General features: G+C 41.9%; 2 protein-coding genes across 3 annotated transcripts in view; both read left to right on the top strand.

Moving 5' to 3' along the window:
* LOC139634820 (uncharacterized) lies at positions 1 to 5,238 on the top strand. 2 transcript variants are annotated; one of them, XR_011694079.1, is made up of 5 exons: positions 1 to 628; positions 737 to 908; positions 1,092 to 1,219; positions 1,390 to 2,416; positions 4,334 to 5,238. XR_011694079.1 is itself a non-coding variant. In XM_071501485.1 (4 exons), the coding sequence occupies exons 1-4, from the start codon at positions 488 to 490 to the stop codon at positions 1,681 to 1,683; spliced, it is 735 nt and encodes a 244-aa protein (XP_071357586.1). In that variant the 5' UTR covers positions 1 to 487; the 3' UTR covers positions 1,684 to 2,421. The 2 variants fall into 2 exon arrangements, 1 of the variants encoding a protein (XP_071357586.1); XM_071501485.1 differs by lacking the exon at positions 4,334 to 5,238 and having other exon boundaries at positions 1,390 to 2,421.
* rbfox1 (RNA binding fox-1 homolog 1) overlaps positions 1 to 22,872 on the top strand; it is a 309,086-nt gene that overhangs the window by 141,851 nt on the left and 144,363 nt on the right. The gene's annotated exons all lie outside the window — the stretch shown is intronic.

Raw genomic sequence — 22,872 nt, 5'->3', positions numbered from 1 at the left:
ATGGGTAAGAAGCACTTAAAATGATCAACAAAAACATTTGATTCTACACAATTGTAATAAATCTTTTTATTTCAATAGGATTCCACCCATGAGTGTGCAGACTAGTTACGCTCTGGGTATTATGACCCTTTTTCCATACCTCCAAGATCCATACTCAAAAAATGGATATGTAAGTTTTAATGTCTCTTTGAACTCCAAAAACTGTGTGGTTAATATGTTAATATCTGTCATGTTTTGATTGTGTTTTTGGTGTGTGTTTGTCTGTGTGTATGTGTGTACATGCATGTATGAGTAGGAACATTACTACAACCCTGAGGACAAGAGTGGCCGTCTTGCTCGGGGACTCAAGGCAGTCCAGCACAACATCTGTGATGACTTCTGCAGACGTTCCACGCCTAACTTCCAGAACAGCCCAACAACTCATCGAGAATCTCTGTTAACTGGTGACCAGCTCTTTGGTGAGGACTGCAGATAGGCTGTCTCTATAATGAGACACTCAACAGATGAATCTGTGGTGAAAGAGAAGATGAGAGCCACCTTCGAGTACAGACAGAAGCTGGTTCATGAGCAGGATGCAACATCCTCAGTCTTGGATGTCTTCCATTGTTTCCTTGACATACCTGGATTGGTAAGGATACGTGTAGATTATTTCACAGTATTTTAAATATTTGAAAACTGAATCCTTCTAAATGCAAAGCACACTTAAGTAACTTGTATATTGTGTTTTTGTTTAAAGATTGATCAGGATTTTTCCATGATGTTAGGGGATGAAGTATCTGGAAGGTTTCTTGCAAAGTGGCCTTCATATTTCAAACACAAAGTCATCAAAGAAAGCCAGAGTCTTCCCTCAGATCTTCATGTAGAGGAGCTGCGGGCAGCTTCTGACCCTGAGGCCGAGAATGAATGTGGTAAATATGGACAGTTTGTCTGTATGCAAATGAATGAATTTACAACTACAGTTTCAACAAAAAATAATAATTTGAACTTTGTTAAAGGGAGTAGTTATTGCAGGGCTGTTGTCTTTAGCTAAATGGAAACTGTAGTAAGCAAGAACCAATTTTTTCTGTCTTAAATACCCTTTTATCTCCAAGGCTGGGATAGTGATGTATCAGCTCTCCTGCTGCTGCTGCATCTCCTGCCACATACATCAAGATGCTGTAAAAAGTCAGCCAAGATTAGCTCAGCACAGGCAGCCAACCATCTTGTAAGATTTGTTAAGGTATGTACCTTTAGCTTTTTGCAATGACATAATCATGATTTATGTGTGCTGCAGTTGTATGTGAGAAGTGTGAGTTGCAGGTTGATGTAGGACTGCAAGAATAAATCTTACTACTTATCTTTTATGTCGTGCTAAGTATACTGTATGTGTCTGTTGCATTCAAACTACAGGAAGGACAGAGCCTCACTACATTCCTGGAGAAGATGGATGCAGGACATCCCTTCTTCCTCTGCATCAGTGAGCAAAAGAAGAGCGTCCGGAGGTTTTTCATTGTTGTGGACCAGAAAGCTATCCCATGCAACGCTCCAACAACAATGGCTGCTTTTGATGGGCTGTTCAAAGCTCACTATGTCTTCAGCCTCTCTTATGATGAAGCTCTTTCAAGTTTCTGCTCCTTCATTCAAACAGCTGTGTACAACATTGATGTCAAGGAGCTGAGAGCACGACTACTGCAAGAGCATTAAAAAGCCACCAGTTCACAAAGGTCAGAGCACAGTTGAAAAAAACTGTCTGAGTAAGTTCACGTTTTATTTGTAAAATGCATCACACAAGTTGTTCAGCTTTTTGTCAACATTTAAAATTTCACCATGGGTTTTATCCAGCCAAGAACTTGTGTTTTAAATGTGCAGAACAAGGATGTTGGTGTTCATCTGTTTATACATACAGTGGCATCAGAAAGCACCTTAACACTGTTAAAGTCATTGCCATGATGAACAGGTCAATACAAACAAAGTAGCCACACAAAGTTATTCTGAGGTGGAACTTTCAGAAGCCAACGACTTCTGCATCCATGTTGTAGGTTCCTCCTGTTCTCACACAGAACTCACTTGTTAGAACGTGTGTGTCATGTCATGTTATTGCTCACTTACAAGCCTCTGGTCTTCTGGAAAACACTGTCCAAACAAATGTTTGTTCAGTGGAGGAAGTTGTCAGTGTTGTTCAAACCCAAGCATGAGAAGCAGTTCTCCAAACATTTTCCCCTGAAACTAAGGAGTCAGACATGGACAAGAAAATAAAGCACAATTTATATCTATTAGAAAATCTGTTTTTAACATTTAATACAGAGACAAAGAGACAAATATATTATGATGAAAAACGGGAAATAATTGAGCCTAAGGAATTTGTCCTTGGTGTGAGATTGGATACATGTAGAGATAGAACTACAGGTGTTTACAGTCCTGTAACAGACAAGTACATGTCTGTACCCATCAGAATCAGAATCAGAATCAGAATCAGTTTTATTGCCAAGTATGTTTTCACATACAAGGAATTTTTTCTGGTGATTGGTGCAATTGATCAGCAACAGTGGGGCTCTCTAGCCTTGTTGATGAGGCTAATAGCAGATGGGAAGAAGCTATTTTTGTGGCGAGAGGTTTTGGTCCTGAAGGACCGCAGCCTCCTGCCAGAGGGGAGTGTCTCAAAGAGTTTGTGTCCAGGGTGGGAGGAGTCAGCTACAATCTTCCCTGCACGCCTCAGAGTCCTTGAGGCGTACAGGTCCTGGAGGGACGGAAGATTGCAGCCAATCACCCTCTCAGCAGAGTGGATGATACGCTGCAGTCTGTTATTGTCCCTCTCCGTGGCAGCAGCGTACCAGATGGTGATGGAGGAGGTGAGGATGGACTCAATGATGGAGGTGTAGAAGTTCACCATCATAGTCCTTGGCAGGTTGAACTTCTTCAATTGCCTCAGGAAATACATCCTCTGCTGAGCTTTTTTGATGAGGGAGCTGATGTTTAGCTCCCATTTGAGATCCTGTGTGATGGTGGTTCCCAAGAAGCGAAAATGCTCCACGGTAGCCACGGGGGAGTCACACAGGGAGATGGGGGTGGGTGGGGCTGGGCTCTTCCTGAAGTCCACTATCATTTCCACTGTCTTCAGAGCGTTTAGCTCTAGGTTGTTCTGCCTGCACCAGGTCACCAGACGCTCAGTCTCCCACCTGTAGGCAGACTCATCGCCATCAGAGATGAGTCCAATGAGAGTGGTGTCGTCTGCAAACTTCAGGAGCTTGACAGACTGATGGCTGGAGGTGCAGGTGTTGGTGTACAGGGAGAAGAGCAGAGGAGAAAGAACGCAGCCTTGCGGGGATCCAGTGCTGATGGTCTGGGAGTCAGACACGTGCTTTCCTAGCTTCACGTGCTGCCTCCTGTCAGACAGGAAGTCGGTGATCCACCTGCAGGTGGAGTCAGGCACGCTCAGCTGGGAGAGCTTGTCCTGCAGCAGAGCCGGGATGATGGTGTTGAAGGCAGAGCTGAAGTCCACAAACAGGATCCTGGCATAGGTCCCTGAGGAGTCCAGGTGCTGGAGGATGAAGTGGAGAGCCATGTTGACGGCGTCGTCTACAGACCTGTTGGCTCTGTAGGCGAACTGCAGGGGGTCCAGGAGTGGGTCAGTGATGGATTTGAGGTGGGACAGGACAAGGCGCTCAAATGATTTCATGACCACAGAGGTCAGGGCAATGGGTCTGTAGTCATTTAGACCTGTGGGCCTTGGTTTTTTGGGGACAGGGATGATGGTGGAGGATTTGAAGCAGGCTGGCACGTGGCAGGTCTCCAGTGAGGTGTTGAAGATGTCTGTGAACACTGGAGACAGCTGATCAGCACAGTGCTTCAGGGATGATGGAGAGACAGAGTCAGGACCGGCTGCTTTGCGGGGGTTCTGCTTCTTAAAAAGCCTGTTGACATCTCTCTCCAGGATAGAGAGAGACGTTCCTTTGGTAGGGGAGGAGGGGGGTACTGATGTGGCTCTGATGTGGAGGTTAGTGTCAGGCTTGTCCCACTGTCTTTCAAAGCGGCAGTAGAACTCATTCAGATCGTTGGCCAGACGGAAGTCATTAATGGAGTGGGGGGGGGTTTAGGTTTGTAGTTTGTGATCTTTCTGAGCCCTTTCCAGACAGAAGCAGAGTCATTGGCTGAGAACTGGAGCTGAAGTTTCTCAGAGTACAGTCGTTTAGCTTCTCTCACTGCTTTGCTAAACCTGTACTTGGACTCTTTAAACCTGTCCCTGTCCCCACTCCTGAAAGCTTCCTCCTTTTGCCTCCTGAGCTGACTGAGCTTAGCTGTGAACCAGGGTTTGTCATTGTTATAACTCACCCTGGTGCGTGATGGGATACAGCAGTATTAAAAACATCTTAGGTACACTAAAATCCATTTTCAAGAACAGTGAGATATGAGAGTGCTTCCTGCAAGGCATTCACAGTAAAACAGGATAAACGATTTTCAGAAGCATCCTCTGTTCTCACAACAGAGGAATGTCCTACAGATTATGCTCTATTACGAAGATTTCGAAACAATTAGGTTTGAAGAAGGGGGTCCACAAACTCAGCTGTGTTTATTTTACTTGAATAAACCTGCTGCCAAAGTTGAATTCTTTGCTAATGAATGTCCATCTTGCAGCTCTTTTCTACACAGAAGATTTAAAGAAATATGGTATTGATGAATTACTAAAGCCACTAAGTGACAACTTGAAAATTTTAGGGTATTAAAAAGCATTAAAAGTCCTCAAATGGATTTTGTGAAAATTAAGGCCTTAAATGGCTTTAAAAAGCTTTGAATTTGATTTCCAGTAGCATAAAAAATTCTTTCAGTAGTTTTCAAGAAAAATATTTATTTTGAATATATCGGGTATAATTAAAAACTGTGATTTTCTGTCGCAAGATATGTACATTAGCGTAAACATTTGGAACCAATGCGGTAATTGCCTCCGACCGGTCAGTGCCGAATTGCAGTAACATCGGATGTTGGGACAGTGGCGGGCTGGACCAGGAGGAGGAAAACTTAGAGCAGAAAAGAAATGGGGAAATGAAAATTCCAGCATAAGTGGCTGGAAAATGAGGAATTCAGGACATGGTTGCAGCCCATTGATGGTAAAGATGGAGAAGGATTTTGTAGTGTTTGTAAAAAAAATTTTAAGCTAGGTACAGTGTCAACATGTTAAATCTCACATGCAGTCTGATGGCCACAAATCGGCACTAAAAGGCAGACAGCAGTTAACTGTGTCTAGTTACTTTTCTGTGACCAACAAAGTAACATCTTCAGCTACTACTATGACCACCACAAACAGCACAAGTGCTGTTGAAGTGACCACGGCTTCGAGCAGAGCCACTCCCATCAGAAAACTGAGCGACCTTTGAGCATCATTTGGATTGAATGCGATGCTTCAGGAGGAGGTGCTCTGGTGTCTGAACACTGCTGTGTAGCACCAATCATACGCATCCAACGAAGGTGTTTTCTAGTTTTTCCGCGCAATGTTTCCAGATTCAGAAATAGCCAAATCTTTCACCAGTGGAAAGGAGAAAACCAGCTACATTTGAAAGTTTAGACTTGCCCCACACTTCAAAATTGAAGTGATTTCTGAAGTTAACAGTGCAGGACCATTTGTACTGATGTTTGATAAGAGTTGCAGCCAGTCAACAAAGAATTAACAATTAGATATCCACGTTAGATTTTGGGAGGACGATCTGTCCTGTTATCTTGGCTTCTCTGTGAACAGGGAAGTAGAGACTTGTGGGGGGTGGGGGGTAGGGGGTAACATTCTGTGTAATTTCTGTAGCACTTGATTTTGCATACACTGCGTTCCAGACTTTACATTTTTCAATTTTATTCGTTTCAATTTTATTTGTATAGCGTCAAATCATAAAATACATTTTTCTCAAGGTAATTTACAATAAAGAGTTTCCAGAGATGTTTTTTGTTACAATACATATATATCCGTGGATTGTCATGGGTTGTTGATGGCATTAAAAATACTAAAAATGGCATTAATAAGCATTAAATTGGATTTGCTGATTTCTGCAGAAACCCTGTAGAAACATAAGGATTCAAACTTCCCTTTATTGAACAACCACTGTTTGGCTCTGTAATTCAAGTCACAGGAGATAATGCTGCTTTAAATAGCTTGACAGGTTTTGTTGAATCTTTCAGTACAACACACCGGTGTAGGTTCTGTTTGATAAATAAGGAAGACATTCAGTCTGTATTTACTGAGAATAATCCTGGACTTATTATATTGAACATTGTAATGCACTAAGTGAAGCTCCTTCTCTACCTTCAAAGTCAAAGTCAAAGTCAGTTTTATTGTCAATTATGCTACACATACAGGACATACAGCACAATTGAAATTTCAGTCCTCTTGGACCCACGGTGCAGATAAAAAAAATATATATATATATATAAATATCAAATATTAAATATTAATTTAATGTAAACAATATAAATGTAATGTAAATAGGTTTTTACAAAAAGACAATGCCATGTAGTGCAATGATATAGTGCAATGATACAGTGCATAAATAATTACATAATTAGATAACAGCATTCTAACGTAGGAGTCTTTTGTCTCCAGGTGTGTGAGGGCTGAGTGAGGGGCAGTGGAGATGGCATCATCGGTTGAGCGGTTGGACCGATATGCAAACTGGAAAGGGTCCAGGGAGGAGAGGAGGGCAGACTTGATGTGCTGCATGACTAGCCGCTCGAAGCACTTCATAAGGATGGGAGTGAGTGCGACTGGGCGGTAGTCATTGAAGGAGGAGGGAGGCGACTTCTTTGGGACCGGGATGATGGTGGTGGCTTTGAGGCATGTGGGGACAACAGCCTGGCTCAGTGAGGTGTTGAAGATGTCGGTAAAGACATCTGTGAGTTCCTCAGCACAGTCTTTAAGGACACATCCAGGAATGTTGTCAGGACCCGGGGCTTTATGTGCGTTAGTCCTTCTGAGGGATCTCCTCACGCTGTCAGGGGAAAGCGTCAGCACCTGGTCGCCGGGAGGAGGTGGGGTCTTCTGTGCCGGGGTGCTGTTGTCTGCCTCAAAGCGAGCGAAGAAGTCGTTCAGCTGGTTTAGCAGGGAGGTGGAGTTGTCACAGGACTGCGGTGGGGGCTTGTAGTCCGTGATGGTCTGAATGCCCCGCCACAGGTTCCTAGTGTCTCCGCTGTCGCTGAAGTGGGTGGCTATCCTCCTTTAGTACTGTCTCTTGGCCTTTCTGATGCCACGTGACAGGTTGGCCCTTGCTGTCCTTAGGCCCACCTCGTCCCCAGCTCTGAAGGTGGCATTTCGAGCCCTCAGGAGCTTGAGAACCTCCCCAGTCAGCCATGGCTTCTGGTTGGCCCGAACGATCAAGGTTCTGGTGACTGTGACGTCGTCCATGCACTTCCTCATGTAGGCAGTGACGGTCTCTGTGTACTCATGGAGGTCAGTGGAGTTGTTGTAGGTGGCTGCCTGTCTGAAAATGTTCCAGTCGGTGGTGGAGAAACAGTCCTGAAGTGCCTCAGAGGACCCCTCTGGCCACACACATACCTGCTTCCTTACTGGTTTGGTGATTTTAACCAGTGGTCTGTATGCTGGCATCAGCATAACAGTGGAGTGGTCTGAGGCACCGAGGTGGGGGAGGGGGATGGCTCTGTAGGCGCCTCTCTGTGTGGTGTAAACATTGTCCAGTATGTTGTTCCCGCGTGTGGGAAAGTTGATGTGTCCCTGAAGTTTGGGGAACACGCTCTTTGGGTTTGCATGGTTGAAGTCCCCAGCTAACACCCATTTCTGGTGTTAAAACATCTTGTGTGCTCAGTTCATTTGAATATTTTAATAGCACCAACAATTATGCAGTTGCATGATTTGTTACAGGGGTCGTACAGTATGAGATTCAGCTATTCTTTCAGTACCTGATTAAAAATGGCTACATCTCTATGAATACACTGTCAGACAGGATACAGAGTTTTAATTATGGTTACTTAGAACTTAGAAACAAACCAAGTGGGTTCAAAATAGATGACAACAGCAAGCACTCAGGTTGAAATGCCATTCATTCATTGTGTATTCTCCACAATACTCCACTTATCTTTGGTGATATTGTTGAATGGGACAATAATCACTGGAAGTTTGTGCTCCTTTTGTGCTCCCGGATCCTTACTGATGGCATGATATGTTACCTGAAACATCTGATCTGTGACCACCATAACATGTTCAAAACCTCGTTCCCCGATAAGAAATTGATTCCCAAACACCACTTATTGATCCACTATCCAAGATGTATTAAAAAAATGTGGCCCTCTTATCCATGTGTGGTGTATGTGATTCGATGCGAAACACAATTTTAAAAAAAAGTCTGTAAAAAATTTCAAAAACGTTACAAAATCTCTAGTTAAGCAACACAAGCGTCAACTTGATTTTTACTATGAAAATTATTGTTTTAGAAGATTTGAGTTTGGTCCTTTAAAAACAAAAGCAATTGGCAGCTTTGTAGGAGGAGAATGTCTGTGTCATACGTTACATTTAGACACATGTTCAGATCTTTCAGTCACAAGATGGGTCAGATATTATAGCACTGAGCTCCAGATTGATTTATTTATATGCACTTTAACATCCCATAACCATTGTGCTTTCATATTAGCTTGTAGTGTTGAAACACTGTACTTTGATGAACACTTTCATGCATACTGTACAGAAGAGCAAAATAATGAACTTACTGTGATTTGCAGTGACCAGCTCACTTATTCTAGACCCTTTAACAAGCAAATTTCTCTAGTGGTCTCTAGTGGTTGTTCCGTATTGTTATATGCTTTTAAAAACTGTTTTTTTAAAAAAAATGCTTATATCATTATTATTATTATTATTCAAATTAAATTTTTTTGGAAATTCAGAGGAGCTATATTAACACCTTATTAATTAATATGGGGGTAACACTTGTATTGTTAAATTTTAACTCCAAAATTAGTCAGAAATTACACTAAACTCTCTAGTGTTAAGATACTAACTCTACAAAAAGAATTAAATTAACACTTAAAAAGTTTTAAAATCAATTCTGAGTGTTAATTTGGGTATGCTGATTTTGCTGTGTAGAAAAAGAGATGAGTCTAAAACCAAAATGTAGAAGATGAGATGAGTTTAAAACTAAAACGTAGTTGGTGGCAAGGAGACAGGATCCGGGGCAGCGACTGAACTTTCAAATTAAAATACTTACACACTTGCACCTCACATGTAGATAACAGCGCTGTCCAAATAAATACTCTATATGAACTGAGCAAAAAGTGAGATTGGTTGTGACACAACTTGTGAACAGAAGACAGCGTTGTGGGTGAAGAGCAGCAGCAAACAAACTTCCAGTCAGGTCTTTCAGAATAAAAGTAGAAACGGGATGCAGAGATTTGTGAATTGGGCCTTTAAATTGAAGTGACAGGCTTTGTGTCAGCGCAATTGCATGCACAACTAGTCATGTGATCACCAACTAAATCTGTGATGAGACTCTGTGATTTAGATCATGGATCATTATTCCACCTAAAAAGATTGTCATATGATCCCCCACCCTCTCCTGCTACCACTGTCCAAGTCTCCAGGGGTAAAATAAGGGGTGAGTCTGTATGAACAAATCAAGGCAGGGGAGCAAATAAAACTGTACATGAGATATTCCCCACTCTCACTCATCATTAGTTCTGATTGGTTCAACTGTTGGTTGCCCTGTGGAATGTATTAAGAAAAAAGCTATACATTTGTGATAGGCCACATCCATATGTCATGTGACCAGGACCAAGTCTACCTGTAGTTCTAGTACCTGAACTGGAAAAACAACATCACTAGAAAAATGTCTACCTTACACAGAAATCAGCTTTAAGAGGCAGGAGTGAAGCATGTTTCTGCTGTCTCATTTAGTCTCCACCCAGCTCTCGCAAATTAGATCATCAATTACTTCAACCAGCTCCAATAACTGCCAATATTTACCCCATGTACACACACGCACACACACATGCTCACACACACTCACGCTTAGCTCATTACGAGGTGCTGTATTTATTTTGCTGGGAGAGTGCTGCTCCTTTAGTCAGCCTTACAAAAAGAGGGCAGTCCTTCTTCCTACTGCACCGTTGTTTAATTGAAGGAACAGACTCTTTCCCTCCTCTAATTACAAGCCGTCAGGCCAGCGCAGGAAAACCCTGAGATATGGCCACTTTCTCTCTGCACAGACAGCCAATTATGGGAGTAAATTGGAATAGCTGGGTTGAAATGTTTGCTGGCTCTGCACAGTGGGGAGGAAGCTCAGTGTTCGACACTTTTCCAACATTTTACCTCTCAAAACTCTATTTGTGTTAAAAGCTCTGTTTATGTTTCATTATCTGCTTCATACAATATGAAGATGATATTGTTAATAACAATAACCATAATAATAAGACTATTATTATAATAATAACTAATAATTCAGCCAAGTGTCAGCAGGTTTCAGCTCGTTTCAGTCTAGGATCAGCTGGTTTCAGTTTGCTTTCAGCTGGTGTCAGTCTAGGATCAGCTGGTTTCTGTCTAGTCTCAGCTGGTTTCAGACTAGTGTCAGCTAGTTTCTGTCTAGTTTCAGCTAGTGTCAGTCTAGTATAAGCTGGTTTCAGCTCTTCATCTGGGATTCACTTCTCAGTATTTTATATAGTATTATATTAGTGTTAGTGTTTTATATAGTGTTATATATACAGTATTTTAATTCAGCTGAATTCACAGTAAAGCTGTTTTCATTGACATGGTTTTTCTGTTTTTGTTTTCATGACAACAGAACAAGTTTGAAACTGACTGAAACATGGTCCATTAATACAACGTGTTAACCAGCAGTCACTTCCAGCTGCTGCTAAAATCCTGATTTTATGACCATGAAATCATCTGACAGAATCACCAAACACATCAGTTACAGACAGAATATCTTTCTCATTTTGTCTCTGCCTTGGACACATGAGGGACCCGATCATACACAACAAAAAGTGAAACCATTTAATTATAAATGTCAACATTTAATAGAATCTAATCTGAAAATGCAACAGGACAACGTGCTGTCAACACAAATGTAGATAGGTTATTGTCACAGTAGCATTAGTGCTGACAGTGAGAGAAGATGAAGAGCGATGAAATCTTCCATTCAGATCATTAAGTCAGCTCAGTGTGAGGGCAAGTCAGAGAGTTATTTTCCCACCTCCTCTCAGAACTCAGAAACCTGACTGAGAACTTTGCTTTCTCCATCTGATTCTTCTGTTGGACATTTTGTAGCGTCAGCATCTTGGGGCTTCACACTCCTGCTGATTTGTGATGTCTCTGCAGTCCAACCACACTAATGGAGTGATGTGTGTCAGGAGTCAATTAGTTCTCAACAGGCAGCCTGTAGAGTGACTCTATTTCATGTTAACTTCAATCTTCCTGCTATCCCCCGGGAGATAATCTGAATACATAATCTGAATATGTTGGTTGCCAATCAGTAAGAAAAGGATGCAGGCGTTACCTGACCCCTCTGATGAGTTCCACTAGTTTTCCTCAGGTGGTCCACTCGTTCCCTTCAGTGCTACTTAACCACCGCTGTGTGGTTGTGGCCCACTCCTCTTCATGTGCTCAACAGAAACTAACTTAGTTTAACCTATACTTAAGGTTATCACCTGTGTCTCAACAAAAGGTTGCAGCCACCAGCTGAGACCTGCTGCTCCTGAAGCTTGGCAGCCAATCAAAAATGACAAATGGTTTATTTAAGTTTATTTAATTTTTGTTTGAATCACCCTTAAAATCTCTTGTACATGCCACTCAAGAACAAACACGCTGCATGTCACCAGCTGTTTCTATACACACAAATACAAAGGACGGAGATGTAGCATAGAAAATGTTCCCCTCATTCCCTGCTCTCTCAGTCTCTCTCTGAACTGTGTGCAGATTATGATGATGACTTCTACTTCTACACCGGTGCAGAGAATCCTTTGGTCACCACCGAGGTGTGTCCCTCTCCACACAGTTGATTTGAGGGCTGATACATTCATTCATTACACTGAGAGAGTGCTGCAATGAAAAGGAAGCTGAAAGCCGGCCAGCGCATGCAGAGCATTAGTCATCAGGTTAACACTAAACGCATGAGTCAGCTAAACACATGCAGCTCTGCTTAGTGCAGATCATTTTAGTTTTCTGTGAGTGTGTGAGAGTGAGAGACCACATCCCTTATGACTTAACATATTTGAATGCCTAAGAGAAGATTGATAGAAATTATGCATTCTGGGAGGAAGTTTTTATTCATTCAGATGGTAGCAGCGCGGCTCCAGGGATGGAGATGTCAGCTGATCTGTCCTTTCTGTCCAGACTGAGGCGTCTGGACATGGATGTTCATGAATGAATCTTCATGGCTTCGGTCATTCTCTGACTTTTCCTGTATTGTCAGTTTAGTGCGGAGTTTTGTGTGAAATTTGGTTCAGATCTGTATGTCCTGTGACTCTGGTAATCCAACATTTAGATTTTCCAGTATTCCCATCAGCCTCAGTTGTGCTTGGTATTTAGTGCTAATCAGCAAATGTCAGCATGCTAACACAATGCTAACATTAGCATATTAACATTGTCCCAGTGAGCATGTTAACATGCTGATGTTTGGATAGCTCAGCCTCACAGAGCAGGTCTGTGAGGCTGCGGAGGGGGGAGGACAGAGGACAGGAGGACTGAGGACAGAGTTCTTCAACCTGTTAAACTAAATATAATTTATCTTCCTAACATTTTAGATCTGTTGCCATATTGGGGGTCATTCCAGGTCAGATCAGACACAGTCCAGGACAGTGGCTGCAGCACACTCTCTGATTTTCTTCCAACTTTGTCTTTACAACGTTTGGACCTGTAAAATATTTTTGTTTAGTCACAATGTTTTAAATTTTTTTCATTCGTGATATTTTTTAATTTTCACACCATCTGAGGAGCCATGTTTGGGCTGTAATATCTTATGCTAATTATATTAATAATATCTTAATTATATTAATAAGCTCTTAATTCTCACCAAACTGTGTAGGCTCGAAGAGAAACATGTTCTCAGTACAACTGAACTGTTAAACATTTGTGCTGCTTGTCTGTTGATTTTCTAGTTGTAGAAACAGTGTAAAATAGAGTGATATCGAGGCTGTTATGAACCCATATGGTATCAATAATGATTTTTTCTTCAAATACATTTATTTATTAACTTTGTGCCAGTATTTGAGGCCTCTACCATGAGTGGACAGATATGGAGAATAAAATAAATGTGACAGCTTTTTTCAGACAGCTAGTGGGAACATTAGAACATACATGGAAGAGGAGGAGTTCTTAAGTACACTTATAGAATAACATGGTGTACAGTACAGGCTTTAAATGGTTTTGGCATGAAGAAAACATGTTTGTCATCCAGCTCACAACATTTAGTGAGGCTAAGAACAGAGCAGCAACAACCTGACAGAAGGATCCTCTATGAGTTTATAGAGTGAGTTCTGTTGTAAACTTTACTGAGCAACATTAAGATTATGTCATTTTTAAAACTTTTAATCGTTTTTTAGTAATGAAAAAGAACCGATAAGAGTATCGATAAAATCTTACCAGTGCCCATCTGTGTTTCTCTGTCAAATTATTACAAAGCAATAGACTGAAGGCCGTTTGCGTTAATGTGTGTGAGACCTGCAGGAGAACGCTGCCGCAGGTGACTGGAACATGGGCTAAACAACAAGTAGATGCTTCAGTGGCTAAAAGGGAGACGTCCTAACAATAGCCTAGTACCAGCTTTGTAACAAGGACATACTGAAGATCACACCACAGAGAGATGGTCAACCAGCAGCAGCACACAAACTGTCTGCTGCCTGTCCAAGGCCTCCACACAAAATGTAGCTGCAAGATAAGGCAGTAAAAGAGAGGATGAGTCCTGGCTGCACAGCCTGGGCTCAGTAAAAAGTTTCTCTCAGCAGCTCTTAAGGGGGCCACGCTGTGCAGGACTAGAAGTTTATGGTTATGGATGTTTTGCTGCAGGTGAAGTTGTTTTCTGTGTTAATGCTAGTGAGTTTGCAAAGTGTCAGTGTGGACGAACTTAAACTTTTTAATTGCACAATAAAAGCTTGTTAAAACTCTGCTCCAAACTTTATCTCTCCGTCTCCCTTTGTTTCACTCACCTGGGGACTTATTATCTGACTGTTGGCCCCCAAGACATCATGCAGTGATAACACCTAACAGGCTTCAGCCTCAACACACACACACACACACACACACACACACACACACACACACACATACACATACACACACTCACACTCACCAACGTGTGTATACACACCTGAATGCTCATGAGTACTCACACACTAGTTACACAGAGAGACATGCTCTGTGTATCGTTCATCACTGTCAGCTCCGGCAGGGAAATGAGCTGCTTCAGAACTGATGGCATTAATTACACTTGAACCTCAGATACAGATCAGAGGGAGGAGGAGAGACTTTGAACCAGTCTCTCTCACAGAAGAGTGGTCCAAGGACCACCAGGTAGATTTGTTAAAATATCGTGTTCCACATTTAGTCTTTCTCAAACTGTGTGAGTGTCCACAGAACCTGGTGAGGCTGTGTTTGTTTTCAATATTAAATCAACTCATATGTAATTTCAGACATTATTAACTTCACTGTAGCTGACACTGTCTTCTCGCTACAACAGGTTTCTGTTTGAGTTTTACGTCAAAAATGATCAGTGTGACATTTGAAAGAAAACGTGGATGAAGCTAACAGTTAGCCTCCCCTGGGGCTGCCAGTACCACCAGTTACCAGCCTGTTAACACAGACAAGATCACAGACCAGTGGATTAAAACCAGGTCAGTTAAAAGAAAATCAGGATGGGTTAAGATTTTAATGGTATCACTACTTTAACGGTTCTCTTATGGATCCGGTACTTTAACGGTTCTTGTATTGAGCTGGTAGTTTTTGTAAATTTGTGAAAGACAAAAAACAATGGAAGAACAGATTACATTAACTGTTCTTAATTTTATCATGTTGTCATTTAACATTCTTGAGGAGCAAACATTGTTTGAACAGATCACTATTATAGATTGATTTTGTGATGATGTAAGTGTAAAACAAATGTAATACTAAATTATTTACTACATGACTTTGACAGTATTTACTGTGCAGTAGTTCTCCAGCAGCCCCCACATCACTAAACACACATATGTTGATTGAATGCAAACACAACTGAACAAAACCTGCTCACAGGTGCCGCTGGGAAATACCAGGTGACCCCACATGACTCTGAGCCGAGGCACAGACACACAGAGTGAACGAGACAATCAGGCTCTGGCTGAACCGCAGAGTCGGGTTTAATATGAGAAAGATAATGAGATAATAATTAGGTGCAGCTGAGGCAGGAGGAGAAAACACGAGGGACATCTCGTGGACTGACAGAGAAAGACAGACTGAGGAGGGACCAGTCAGCTGACGTCACTCATTGGTTTCTGGGGGCCTGGGTGGCGTCTAGTGCCTGGGTTTCTATTTGTCAGGTACAGGAACATAAAAGTCCTGGAGGAGAGGGAGTCTGGAGTTGAGGTGCGACCATAACCTGACTATGATCAGCTCCTTTATGAACCTGAACATCCTCCCGCTCCTCTAACCCCCACCCCAGATGCAGCTGTGGACTGTGTGCATTGTTCATGGGGTCGTTTTACAACAGGGAATTTTTCAGATACACATTTGGATTAATTGTTGAGAGACAGATTCATGTGGAGGCAGATTCACTGTGCTGTAGTGAAGTGAAGTCACAACTTGACTATGACACAGTCCTCTCACTGCAACATTTCACCAACACACCCTGTTGTCTGTGTTGTTTATACTGACTGAATTTTGACATTTAAGCAGTGAAACCTCCATAAATGTAATTATTTTAGACTGAAGCTACTTTTCCTGCAGTGACCCAGAATAAACAAAAATTGATTAAATTAATTATTCATTTATTTTCTGTGTGCAGCTGGTACACACTTTCTTTGTGCACAGGGTGTGTTCTAGGTCAAGAGGATTTCAAAGTCACCTGAAGTGGTCCAATGAAGGTGAAGGATGATGTTACAGCAACTTGAAATAGTGAAAATATGGAATGAGCTTCTCCCTGTTTTTTTACTGCACTTTTTTACAAGTGTGCACGTGGAGTGATCCACTGCACCAAAACCCCAAGAATCCAGAGAAATCCTATGTTCTTGCAAGAATCTGGAAAATATCTGCAGCATATCTGGAGATTTTTTGATATGACATCTTACAATACCGTGATTGGAGCGTGTCCAGTCCAGATTACATCACATATGAGTCACAGTTTTAAATCTCTGGGCAACTACATCTCCAAATTTTGGGTTTTTTTTGTGCAGTGTGACTGAATGTGAGGGGAGATCATTACACAGAGCAATGTGTAGACATGTAAAGCACAAAAAAAGTCCACCCACAATCCAACTAAAACTGAAACGAGCATACAGTGGTCTATAGACGGCTAAATAAGTCAGTTTCCACCATGAGCAGCTTTTATACAGTGAGACACAGCTGCAGCCTCAAGGATCTTCTGAAGCAGGAACAAACCACCAAACCCACCGTTACACAGGTTTCTGCAAAGCTCCACAGGCCTGAATGCTACAGCTCAGGCTGCAGCACTGACAGTGCTTGTGGAGCGATCTAGGCTAGGCTAAAGGCTAACACCAACAGACCTACTCCCCCATCATTCCTGTTGAATAATGTGTACTCACTGGAGAACAAACTGGACTTTGACAAACTATCCAGCATGAGATGAAGAACTGCTGCACCTTTGTTCTCACTGAAAGATGGCTGCAGAGCAACATCCCCAACACAGACATTGAGCTGGATGAGCTAACGTGCTAACTTGAATCTTGCTAAACTTGAATCTCTGAGTCTAGACACTGCTCACCACTGGTTTATGATTGTGAACTAGCAGACATACAATCTGCTGAGCGAGTTATTATAGCAGTCTACCTGTACACAAGTGCTAACACTACAAAGGCATTGTGAGGTGTAATACACAGCACCTGCTGACATCATCTCTGGGAGTGATGCAAACTGAAAGACTGTTCTGCTTAAATTCCACCAGTTTGTCTTCTGTTATTGCGACTGTAGTTGTGTCTGCATCTGTACCTCAGCACAACTGAAAGTGAGAGTTTGTCCCTCAACTCATCTTCCAAAGTTTGAAATATATAAAATGAATGAAGAGAAAATATCAGAGAAGGAGGACAACATGGAGGAAAGCTCTGATTCCAGTGTCTCTAATGAGGATGGACATGAAGAAGACTTTGTGGAAGAGCAGCAGGCAGCATGGGAGACATTTCTATCAGCCCGCAGGCAGGCTAAAAGACTGGCTACTTCCTGTGTATCTGCTATTTTATCAACTGTCCAACTCTTCTTCCCTCCAGCCACTGAAAAAATGTCACTGAAATGACAAACAAGGAGGGGGGTAGCCGCATGGTCAGGATCTGTTGGGTTCTGTTGGGGTAATAAGGAACTGAGAGCTCTTTAAGATTTTAAGGATTTTCAGTTCTATTCTGGATTTTATAGGAGCCAAAGAAGCTAACGTGATCTCTCCTCCTGGTTCCTGTCAGGTCTGAAGCTGCAGCATTTTGGATCAGCTGGAGGCTTTTCACTGAGTTACATCTCAAAGATGTGTTTATTTAATTAATTTATACAAAGAAAAAGCCCAGAATCTATTCATAAGTCATTCTGGTCATGCATTAAAGCTCTTGAAAACAGAGAGAAAGAGAGAGAGAGAGAGAGAGAGCACTGCAGTTACAGGGCTATGGTAGCTAACGAGCTATGGCTATAAGCTTACAACAGAAGAACTTTAAGACTAAAATGCACTTATGAGACATCACATAAAAGGTAACATCACACACACTTTATATAGGGACGATGGGAAGCTTCACATTACCTCTTAATCTTGTCAGAAACTCAGTTTTCAGGATTCAGACCTGTGGACCTAATATTATGGTTTCAGTGGGATTTTTAGTTCATTAGACACTGAAGGAGACAGGGCTCAGCTCCACCCTGTGAGCCACTGATGGAGTGAGGCAGGTAGACGAGATGTCAAGGTTAGGAAGTGGTACGATCCACTTTAGGGGTGTCTGAAAACTTATTACAAGTTTTTTCCAGACATGAATATGGAAAATATACTGTAATATTTACATCATATATAAATGTTTCAACCCCACGACCTGTTGTTTTCACTTCTTTTGGGGGGGGTCCAAGCTTTAATCAGGGGGTCAAACCCCGCCCAATTCCCCCCGAAATTCAAACCCTGCTTAGAGCTGTCCACCGGTGACTGGCTCACTCAGGACGGATGTTAACACCAGGTCTGAACAGGGCCTGTGAGTCTCAGTGCTCCCCGCTGCCCCCACCCCTCTCAGGGGCCTTTAGCATTGCCTAAAAAGTGCCACCCCCCTCTTTGTTTGAAAACCTGACAGATATTAAAGGTAGTTGAATAGCAGCGCTTTTGGATCGCATCGTCGTGTCATCACGTTTTCACTCGGGTACGTTCGGTGTCTTTACCAGCCCCTCCTGGAGTGACATCTGATGGGATCTTTACAGGGAAGCTCTCAGTGTTGTTCACTGGGAGATGACGAACAAATGCACCCCTCTTACCCCGCGCTGCTGCAGGAAACTGGAGGAAACTATCACTTAGTAATTGTGAAGGACTTCTCTGACATTCATAACTGGGAATACTATTATGGAAAACACTTTTATCTCCGTGATTTGTGGACCCTTACGGACTAATGGAGAAATAATGGAGGATCGGACAGAGAATCTGGCTCCTGGACCGTCCAACAGGTACGGAGAAACACCCCCTTGACTGTTATATCTGGTACACTGTGCTGGTAGATATTAATAAATCAGATTAATGTGCTTATGGTTAGAGTGAAATGAACTGAATATTTGAATTTTACAGACTCTAACTGAGCTGACGACAGCATGTCTATACAGACAGTGACAGAAGTTTAAGCATTTACTCTAGAACACATTCAGAACCTGTTCAGAAGGGGCCGCCCCCGGGCTGGCGGAGCTGCAGAGGCAGAGGAGGAGGAAGAGTCACCTGTGGCTGCAGCAGCAGCTGAGTCAGGACGTCAGCCTGACACTGACTCACCTACAAGCTCAGGCTGGTGAAAGAGAGGACACAAGTCACAGCTCACATGTCATTATAGCTGTGTGATGGACAGAGCCGCTGGTCTACTGGTCTGACCTCACTGTGATGTTCATGTGGTACGTGGGCGGGGCATAGACAGACAGTGGGATGACGTCACTTTGCCAGTCAAACTGCAAAGTCTTTCAAAAGTTCACTTCCCCTGAAGCAGCTGTATGAACCATCTCTGAGCTGATCTGGAAATGCCTTCTACCTCACTTTCAACAGCAAGTAAAAATGTGGAGCTAGAAACTTTTAATTATTTGGAGGACAATACATACTACACATTTGTGTGCCACTCAAAACTGTGTGTGTGTGTGTGTGTGTGTGCATTCAAAATATGACACTGAAAAGATGATTTAAAATACATGTTATGGTCATTATTTATTAAGTATTAACTATTAATGATGGATGAAGCAGTTAATAATAATGGTAATAATAATAATAATAATAATAATATAATGCTTTTATTTGTATGGCATGTTACATTTAATGAATTAAATGTACCTTAAAACACTTCATATAGGAGGAATAAAAGAGAGAGTGAAGTTGATTAGCTGTTCAACAGATAATTATCTGAAATTATTTTGATAATCATTAATCATGTATGCGCTGATTAAATTACTGTTACTTAAATAAGTTTTGCTGCAATAGAAGTAAAACTATTATAAAAATGTACTCCAGTTAAGTACTTCACTTAAAAAAAGTTCTCTGAGTAAATGTGTTATTCCCAGGTGAGAACAGCATCAAGAGCAACCAATAAATCCCAGTCAGGCACTTTGCAGCGTGTTCATACAACTGATAATTGCTAATATACACTCATCTGGCACTTTATTAGGAACACCTGATGCAGTCCTGCAATAAATCTTCACTTATAATGTCCAGTGTTTATTACCATGGTGGAGGACGTAGTGTGTAGAGCTCTGTTACATCCCACAGAGCAGTTTCTGGTATTTAACCTACCGTCACTGATATAAATGTCGCAATATTAAGCTAAACAAGTCAAACAGTCGCTGCTTCTTTCTGAAAATGCAGCAGGAAATACAGAGATATATAAACGTGCTATGTTGCTAGGCAACGCATTAGTTGTTAATTAGGGGTCGACCAATTATCGGCCTGGCCGATCACTGGGGGCCGATATAAGGCATTTTGCCGATTATTGGTATCTGTTATATTTGAATAATCACAGATGTTATTAAGTAATTACAAAGTGGGCTACTGTGGCTCCACTGCCATCTCTTCCTCTGTGACATTTGCTCTCAAGCCACTGCTTCATTTAATGTCCCGCCCACAACAATCTCTGATTGGCTAGATGGCACACGAGTAATAGCCAATCAATGCTGAAGCTCTGCTGTCACTCACACATGAGCGCAGCATGAAACTCCAAAGAGGAGAAGAGGAGGGAGTGTGGGCAGTTGCTGAGGGTTGAAGGTAAAGCAGCTGATGTTCACTCATTCATTCATTTCCATACCGCTTATCTGAAACCGATAAGCGCACACAGAAATTCCCCAGGCCCGGGGTTTGAACCCAGAGCCTTCTAGCTGTGAGGCTAACCACAGCTGATGTTTCCAAAGTTAAAACATCCCAGTCCTCCACACCGAAGCTGCCAAACACCACGTAGCTCCTGTGAGCTCTTTCCATGATGAGAAGCCCGGTTTCCCGGTTCCGCTGCTGAAAATGTCCGAATAACCAACCTTGTTGCGGTGATGATGTGAACCTGCAGTGTTACCTGTAATGACCAAGTGTTAGCAATGTTCCCTCTAATTTTTCATGTGTCTGGGCACACGCAAGCTCCCTGAGCACACTGAGGACCATGGTGAGCAACACCAGATGTGCACGCTGTGGCCACACACCTGTATCACACCTGATCAACACCTGGGATCATAGCAAGTTACATGGCTTATTAAAAGAATCAAATTACAGCAGCAATTTCCATTCATTTACTTTTAATGTCAGTGATTTGGCCCACTTAAAATGAAGTGCACTGTTGTTAGCTAGCTAACTCGCACGGCGCTGCGGCGCGTATGGGAAGGGCACCTACGTAAGCAATGTCAATGCTGTGATTGGCTGCGTAGCGTAAGTGAACCGTATCGTATCATTGGCTGGACATCTGTCACTCACTGTGTTACTCTGCAAAAAGTTACAGAAAAAAATGTTATTGCTCTAATTAATTTACAGTTTATGTTGAATTTTATTTTATGCACTTTATAGATTTTCTTGTGCGCTGAGAATGTGTGAGCAGTGCGCGATTGCGCAAGCGCACAGCTGAGAGGGAACATTGGTTGCAACAGGGACTTATTTGCGCTTCCACGCTGCTTATCTTACTTAGTTACATTACAGTACTTAGATTACTCACAACCTACTGCTGCTAAACTGGGGAAACTAAAAGATACTCAAATTTAAGTTTAACTTCTTCAGTTTTATAAGACATGTAACTGAAACCATACCTTTTTGTTTAGTGTTGTTTAAAGTTCTACTAGTAAATCCGTTCTCAGTCCAGGTGTAAGTTCCCCAGTTCTCGTTATTTATTATGACTTTGTTTTTATTTGTTCCTTTGTGTCCTCAGGGAGCTCATTTTATTTATTTTTTTAAATTTCATGTAAAAGGTTTAAGTATTGATAAACATTAAAGGCATTTAAACAAAGTTTTGTGTTGGAGTGTGTAAATTCAAAATATTGACAGAGATTTTCATTTTTACTGTAAATGCATATTTATATCCAAATATCGGTTATCGGCCTCATTAACTAGTAATAATCAGTATCGATATCGGCCCTGAAAAACCAATATTGGTCGAACCCTATTGTTGATGCTCTCCTCATACGGTCAGTTACTTCATTCGACTACCAGTGTCTTTTGTGAAACTGTCACAAAACACAATGCCCCCCCCCCGTCAAGATGACAACGAGGAGCTTCACACAAACTAAACAGTTGTGTGTTAAACACACACAGTGACACACTGACTGCCATAACAACATTATGCTTTGACTATGCATTGCCAGATTAAACATCATCCTGTGTGTGTGTGTGTGCGTGTGTGTGTTTGGAAGGACATTTAAATCTACATCCACATGACTTCAGGTTGTGTCCGTTTCCTTGTTTGCTCATGAACACTAAATACCAGCCGTGCCCTGTGGACCGACACACTCACAGACCGTTTTTCTTCTTCACTTTGTTTGTAACGTGCAATGATTCTGTCTCTTAGTGAGTCTTTACTTTAAAAAAAAATATATAAATCTGATAATTTTTCTGTTCCATTTGTCCCAGTCTGGTTTCAGAAATGTTGTATTACTATTGTACAGACAGAATTAAACCTTTTTTTTCTTGTACAATAATAAATAATTGACCAAGCGTGTCAGGACACTGTTAACTGAACATAGCTGCTTGGTGCCACTTTAAGTAAATTCTCAGTTACAACAGAGAGAACTGGGACTTTGTTAAAGCAGTGAGGGCAGGACTCTTTCAGCAAAGATGGAGGTGGGGGTTTCTCTGTGGATGTTCTGCTGAATTTACCATGTCAGCAGTTAGACTACAGGTTTAAGTACCTGCTTATTAGGTAATGAATTATAATTTCTGTTTCTTTGGAAAATATATATGAGAAAACCTCTGTCCTTATCACTCGAGGTGGAATTCTTCCAAATTGTCTTCTTGTTTTAATGGGGACTTGTTAAGGAGGTGTTTGTGTAGATAAGAGCTCTACAGGCTTGGCTAATGGTGTGTGTGTGTGGTATGAAAATAAAGATGTGCTCAAAGTATT

The sequence above is a fragment of the Trachinotus anak genome, unplaced genomic scaffold, assembly GCF_046630095.1.
Source record: "Trachinotus anak isolate AG129_WGS33_773 ecotype Australia unplaced genomic scaffold, CSIRO_AGI_Tana_v1 ptg000017l, whole genome shotgun sequence".
Taxonomy (NCBI): Eukaryota; Metazoa; Chordata; class Actinopteri; order Carangiformes; family Carangidae; genus Trachinotus; species Trachinotus anak.
The sequence above is the reverse complement of the archived record's forward strand: the minus strand, read 5'-3'. Positions and strand labels throughout refer to the sequence as shown.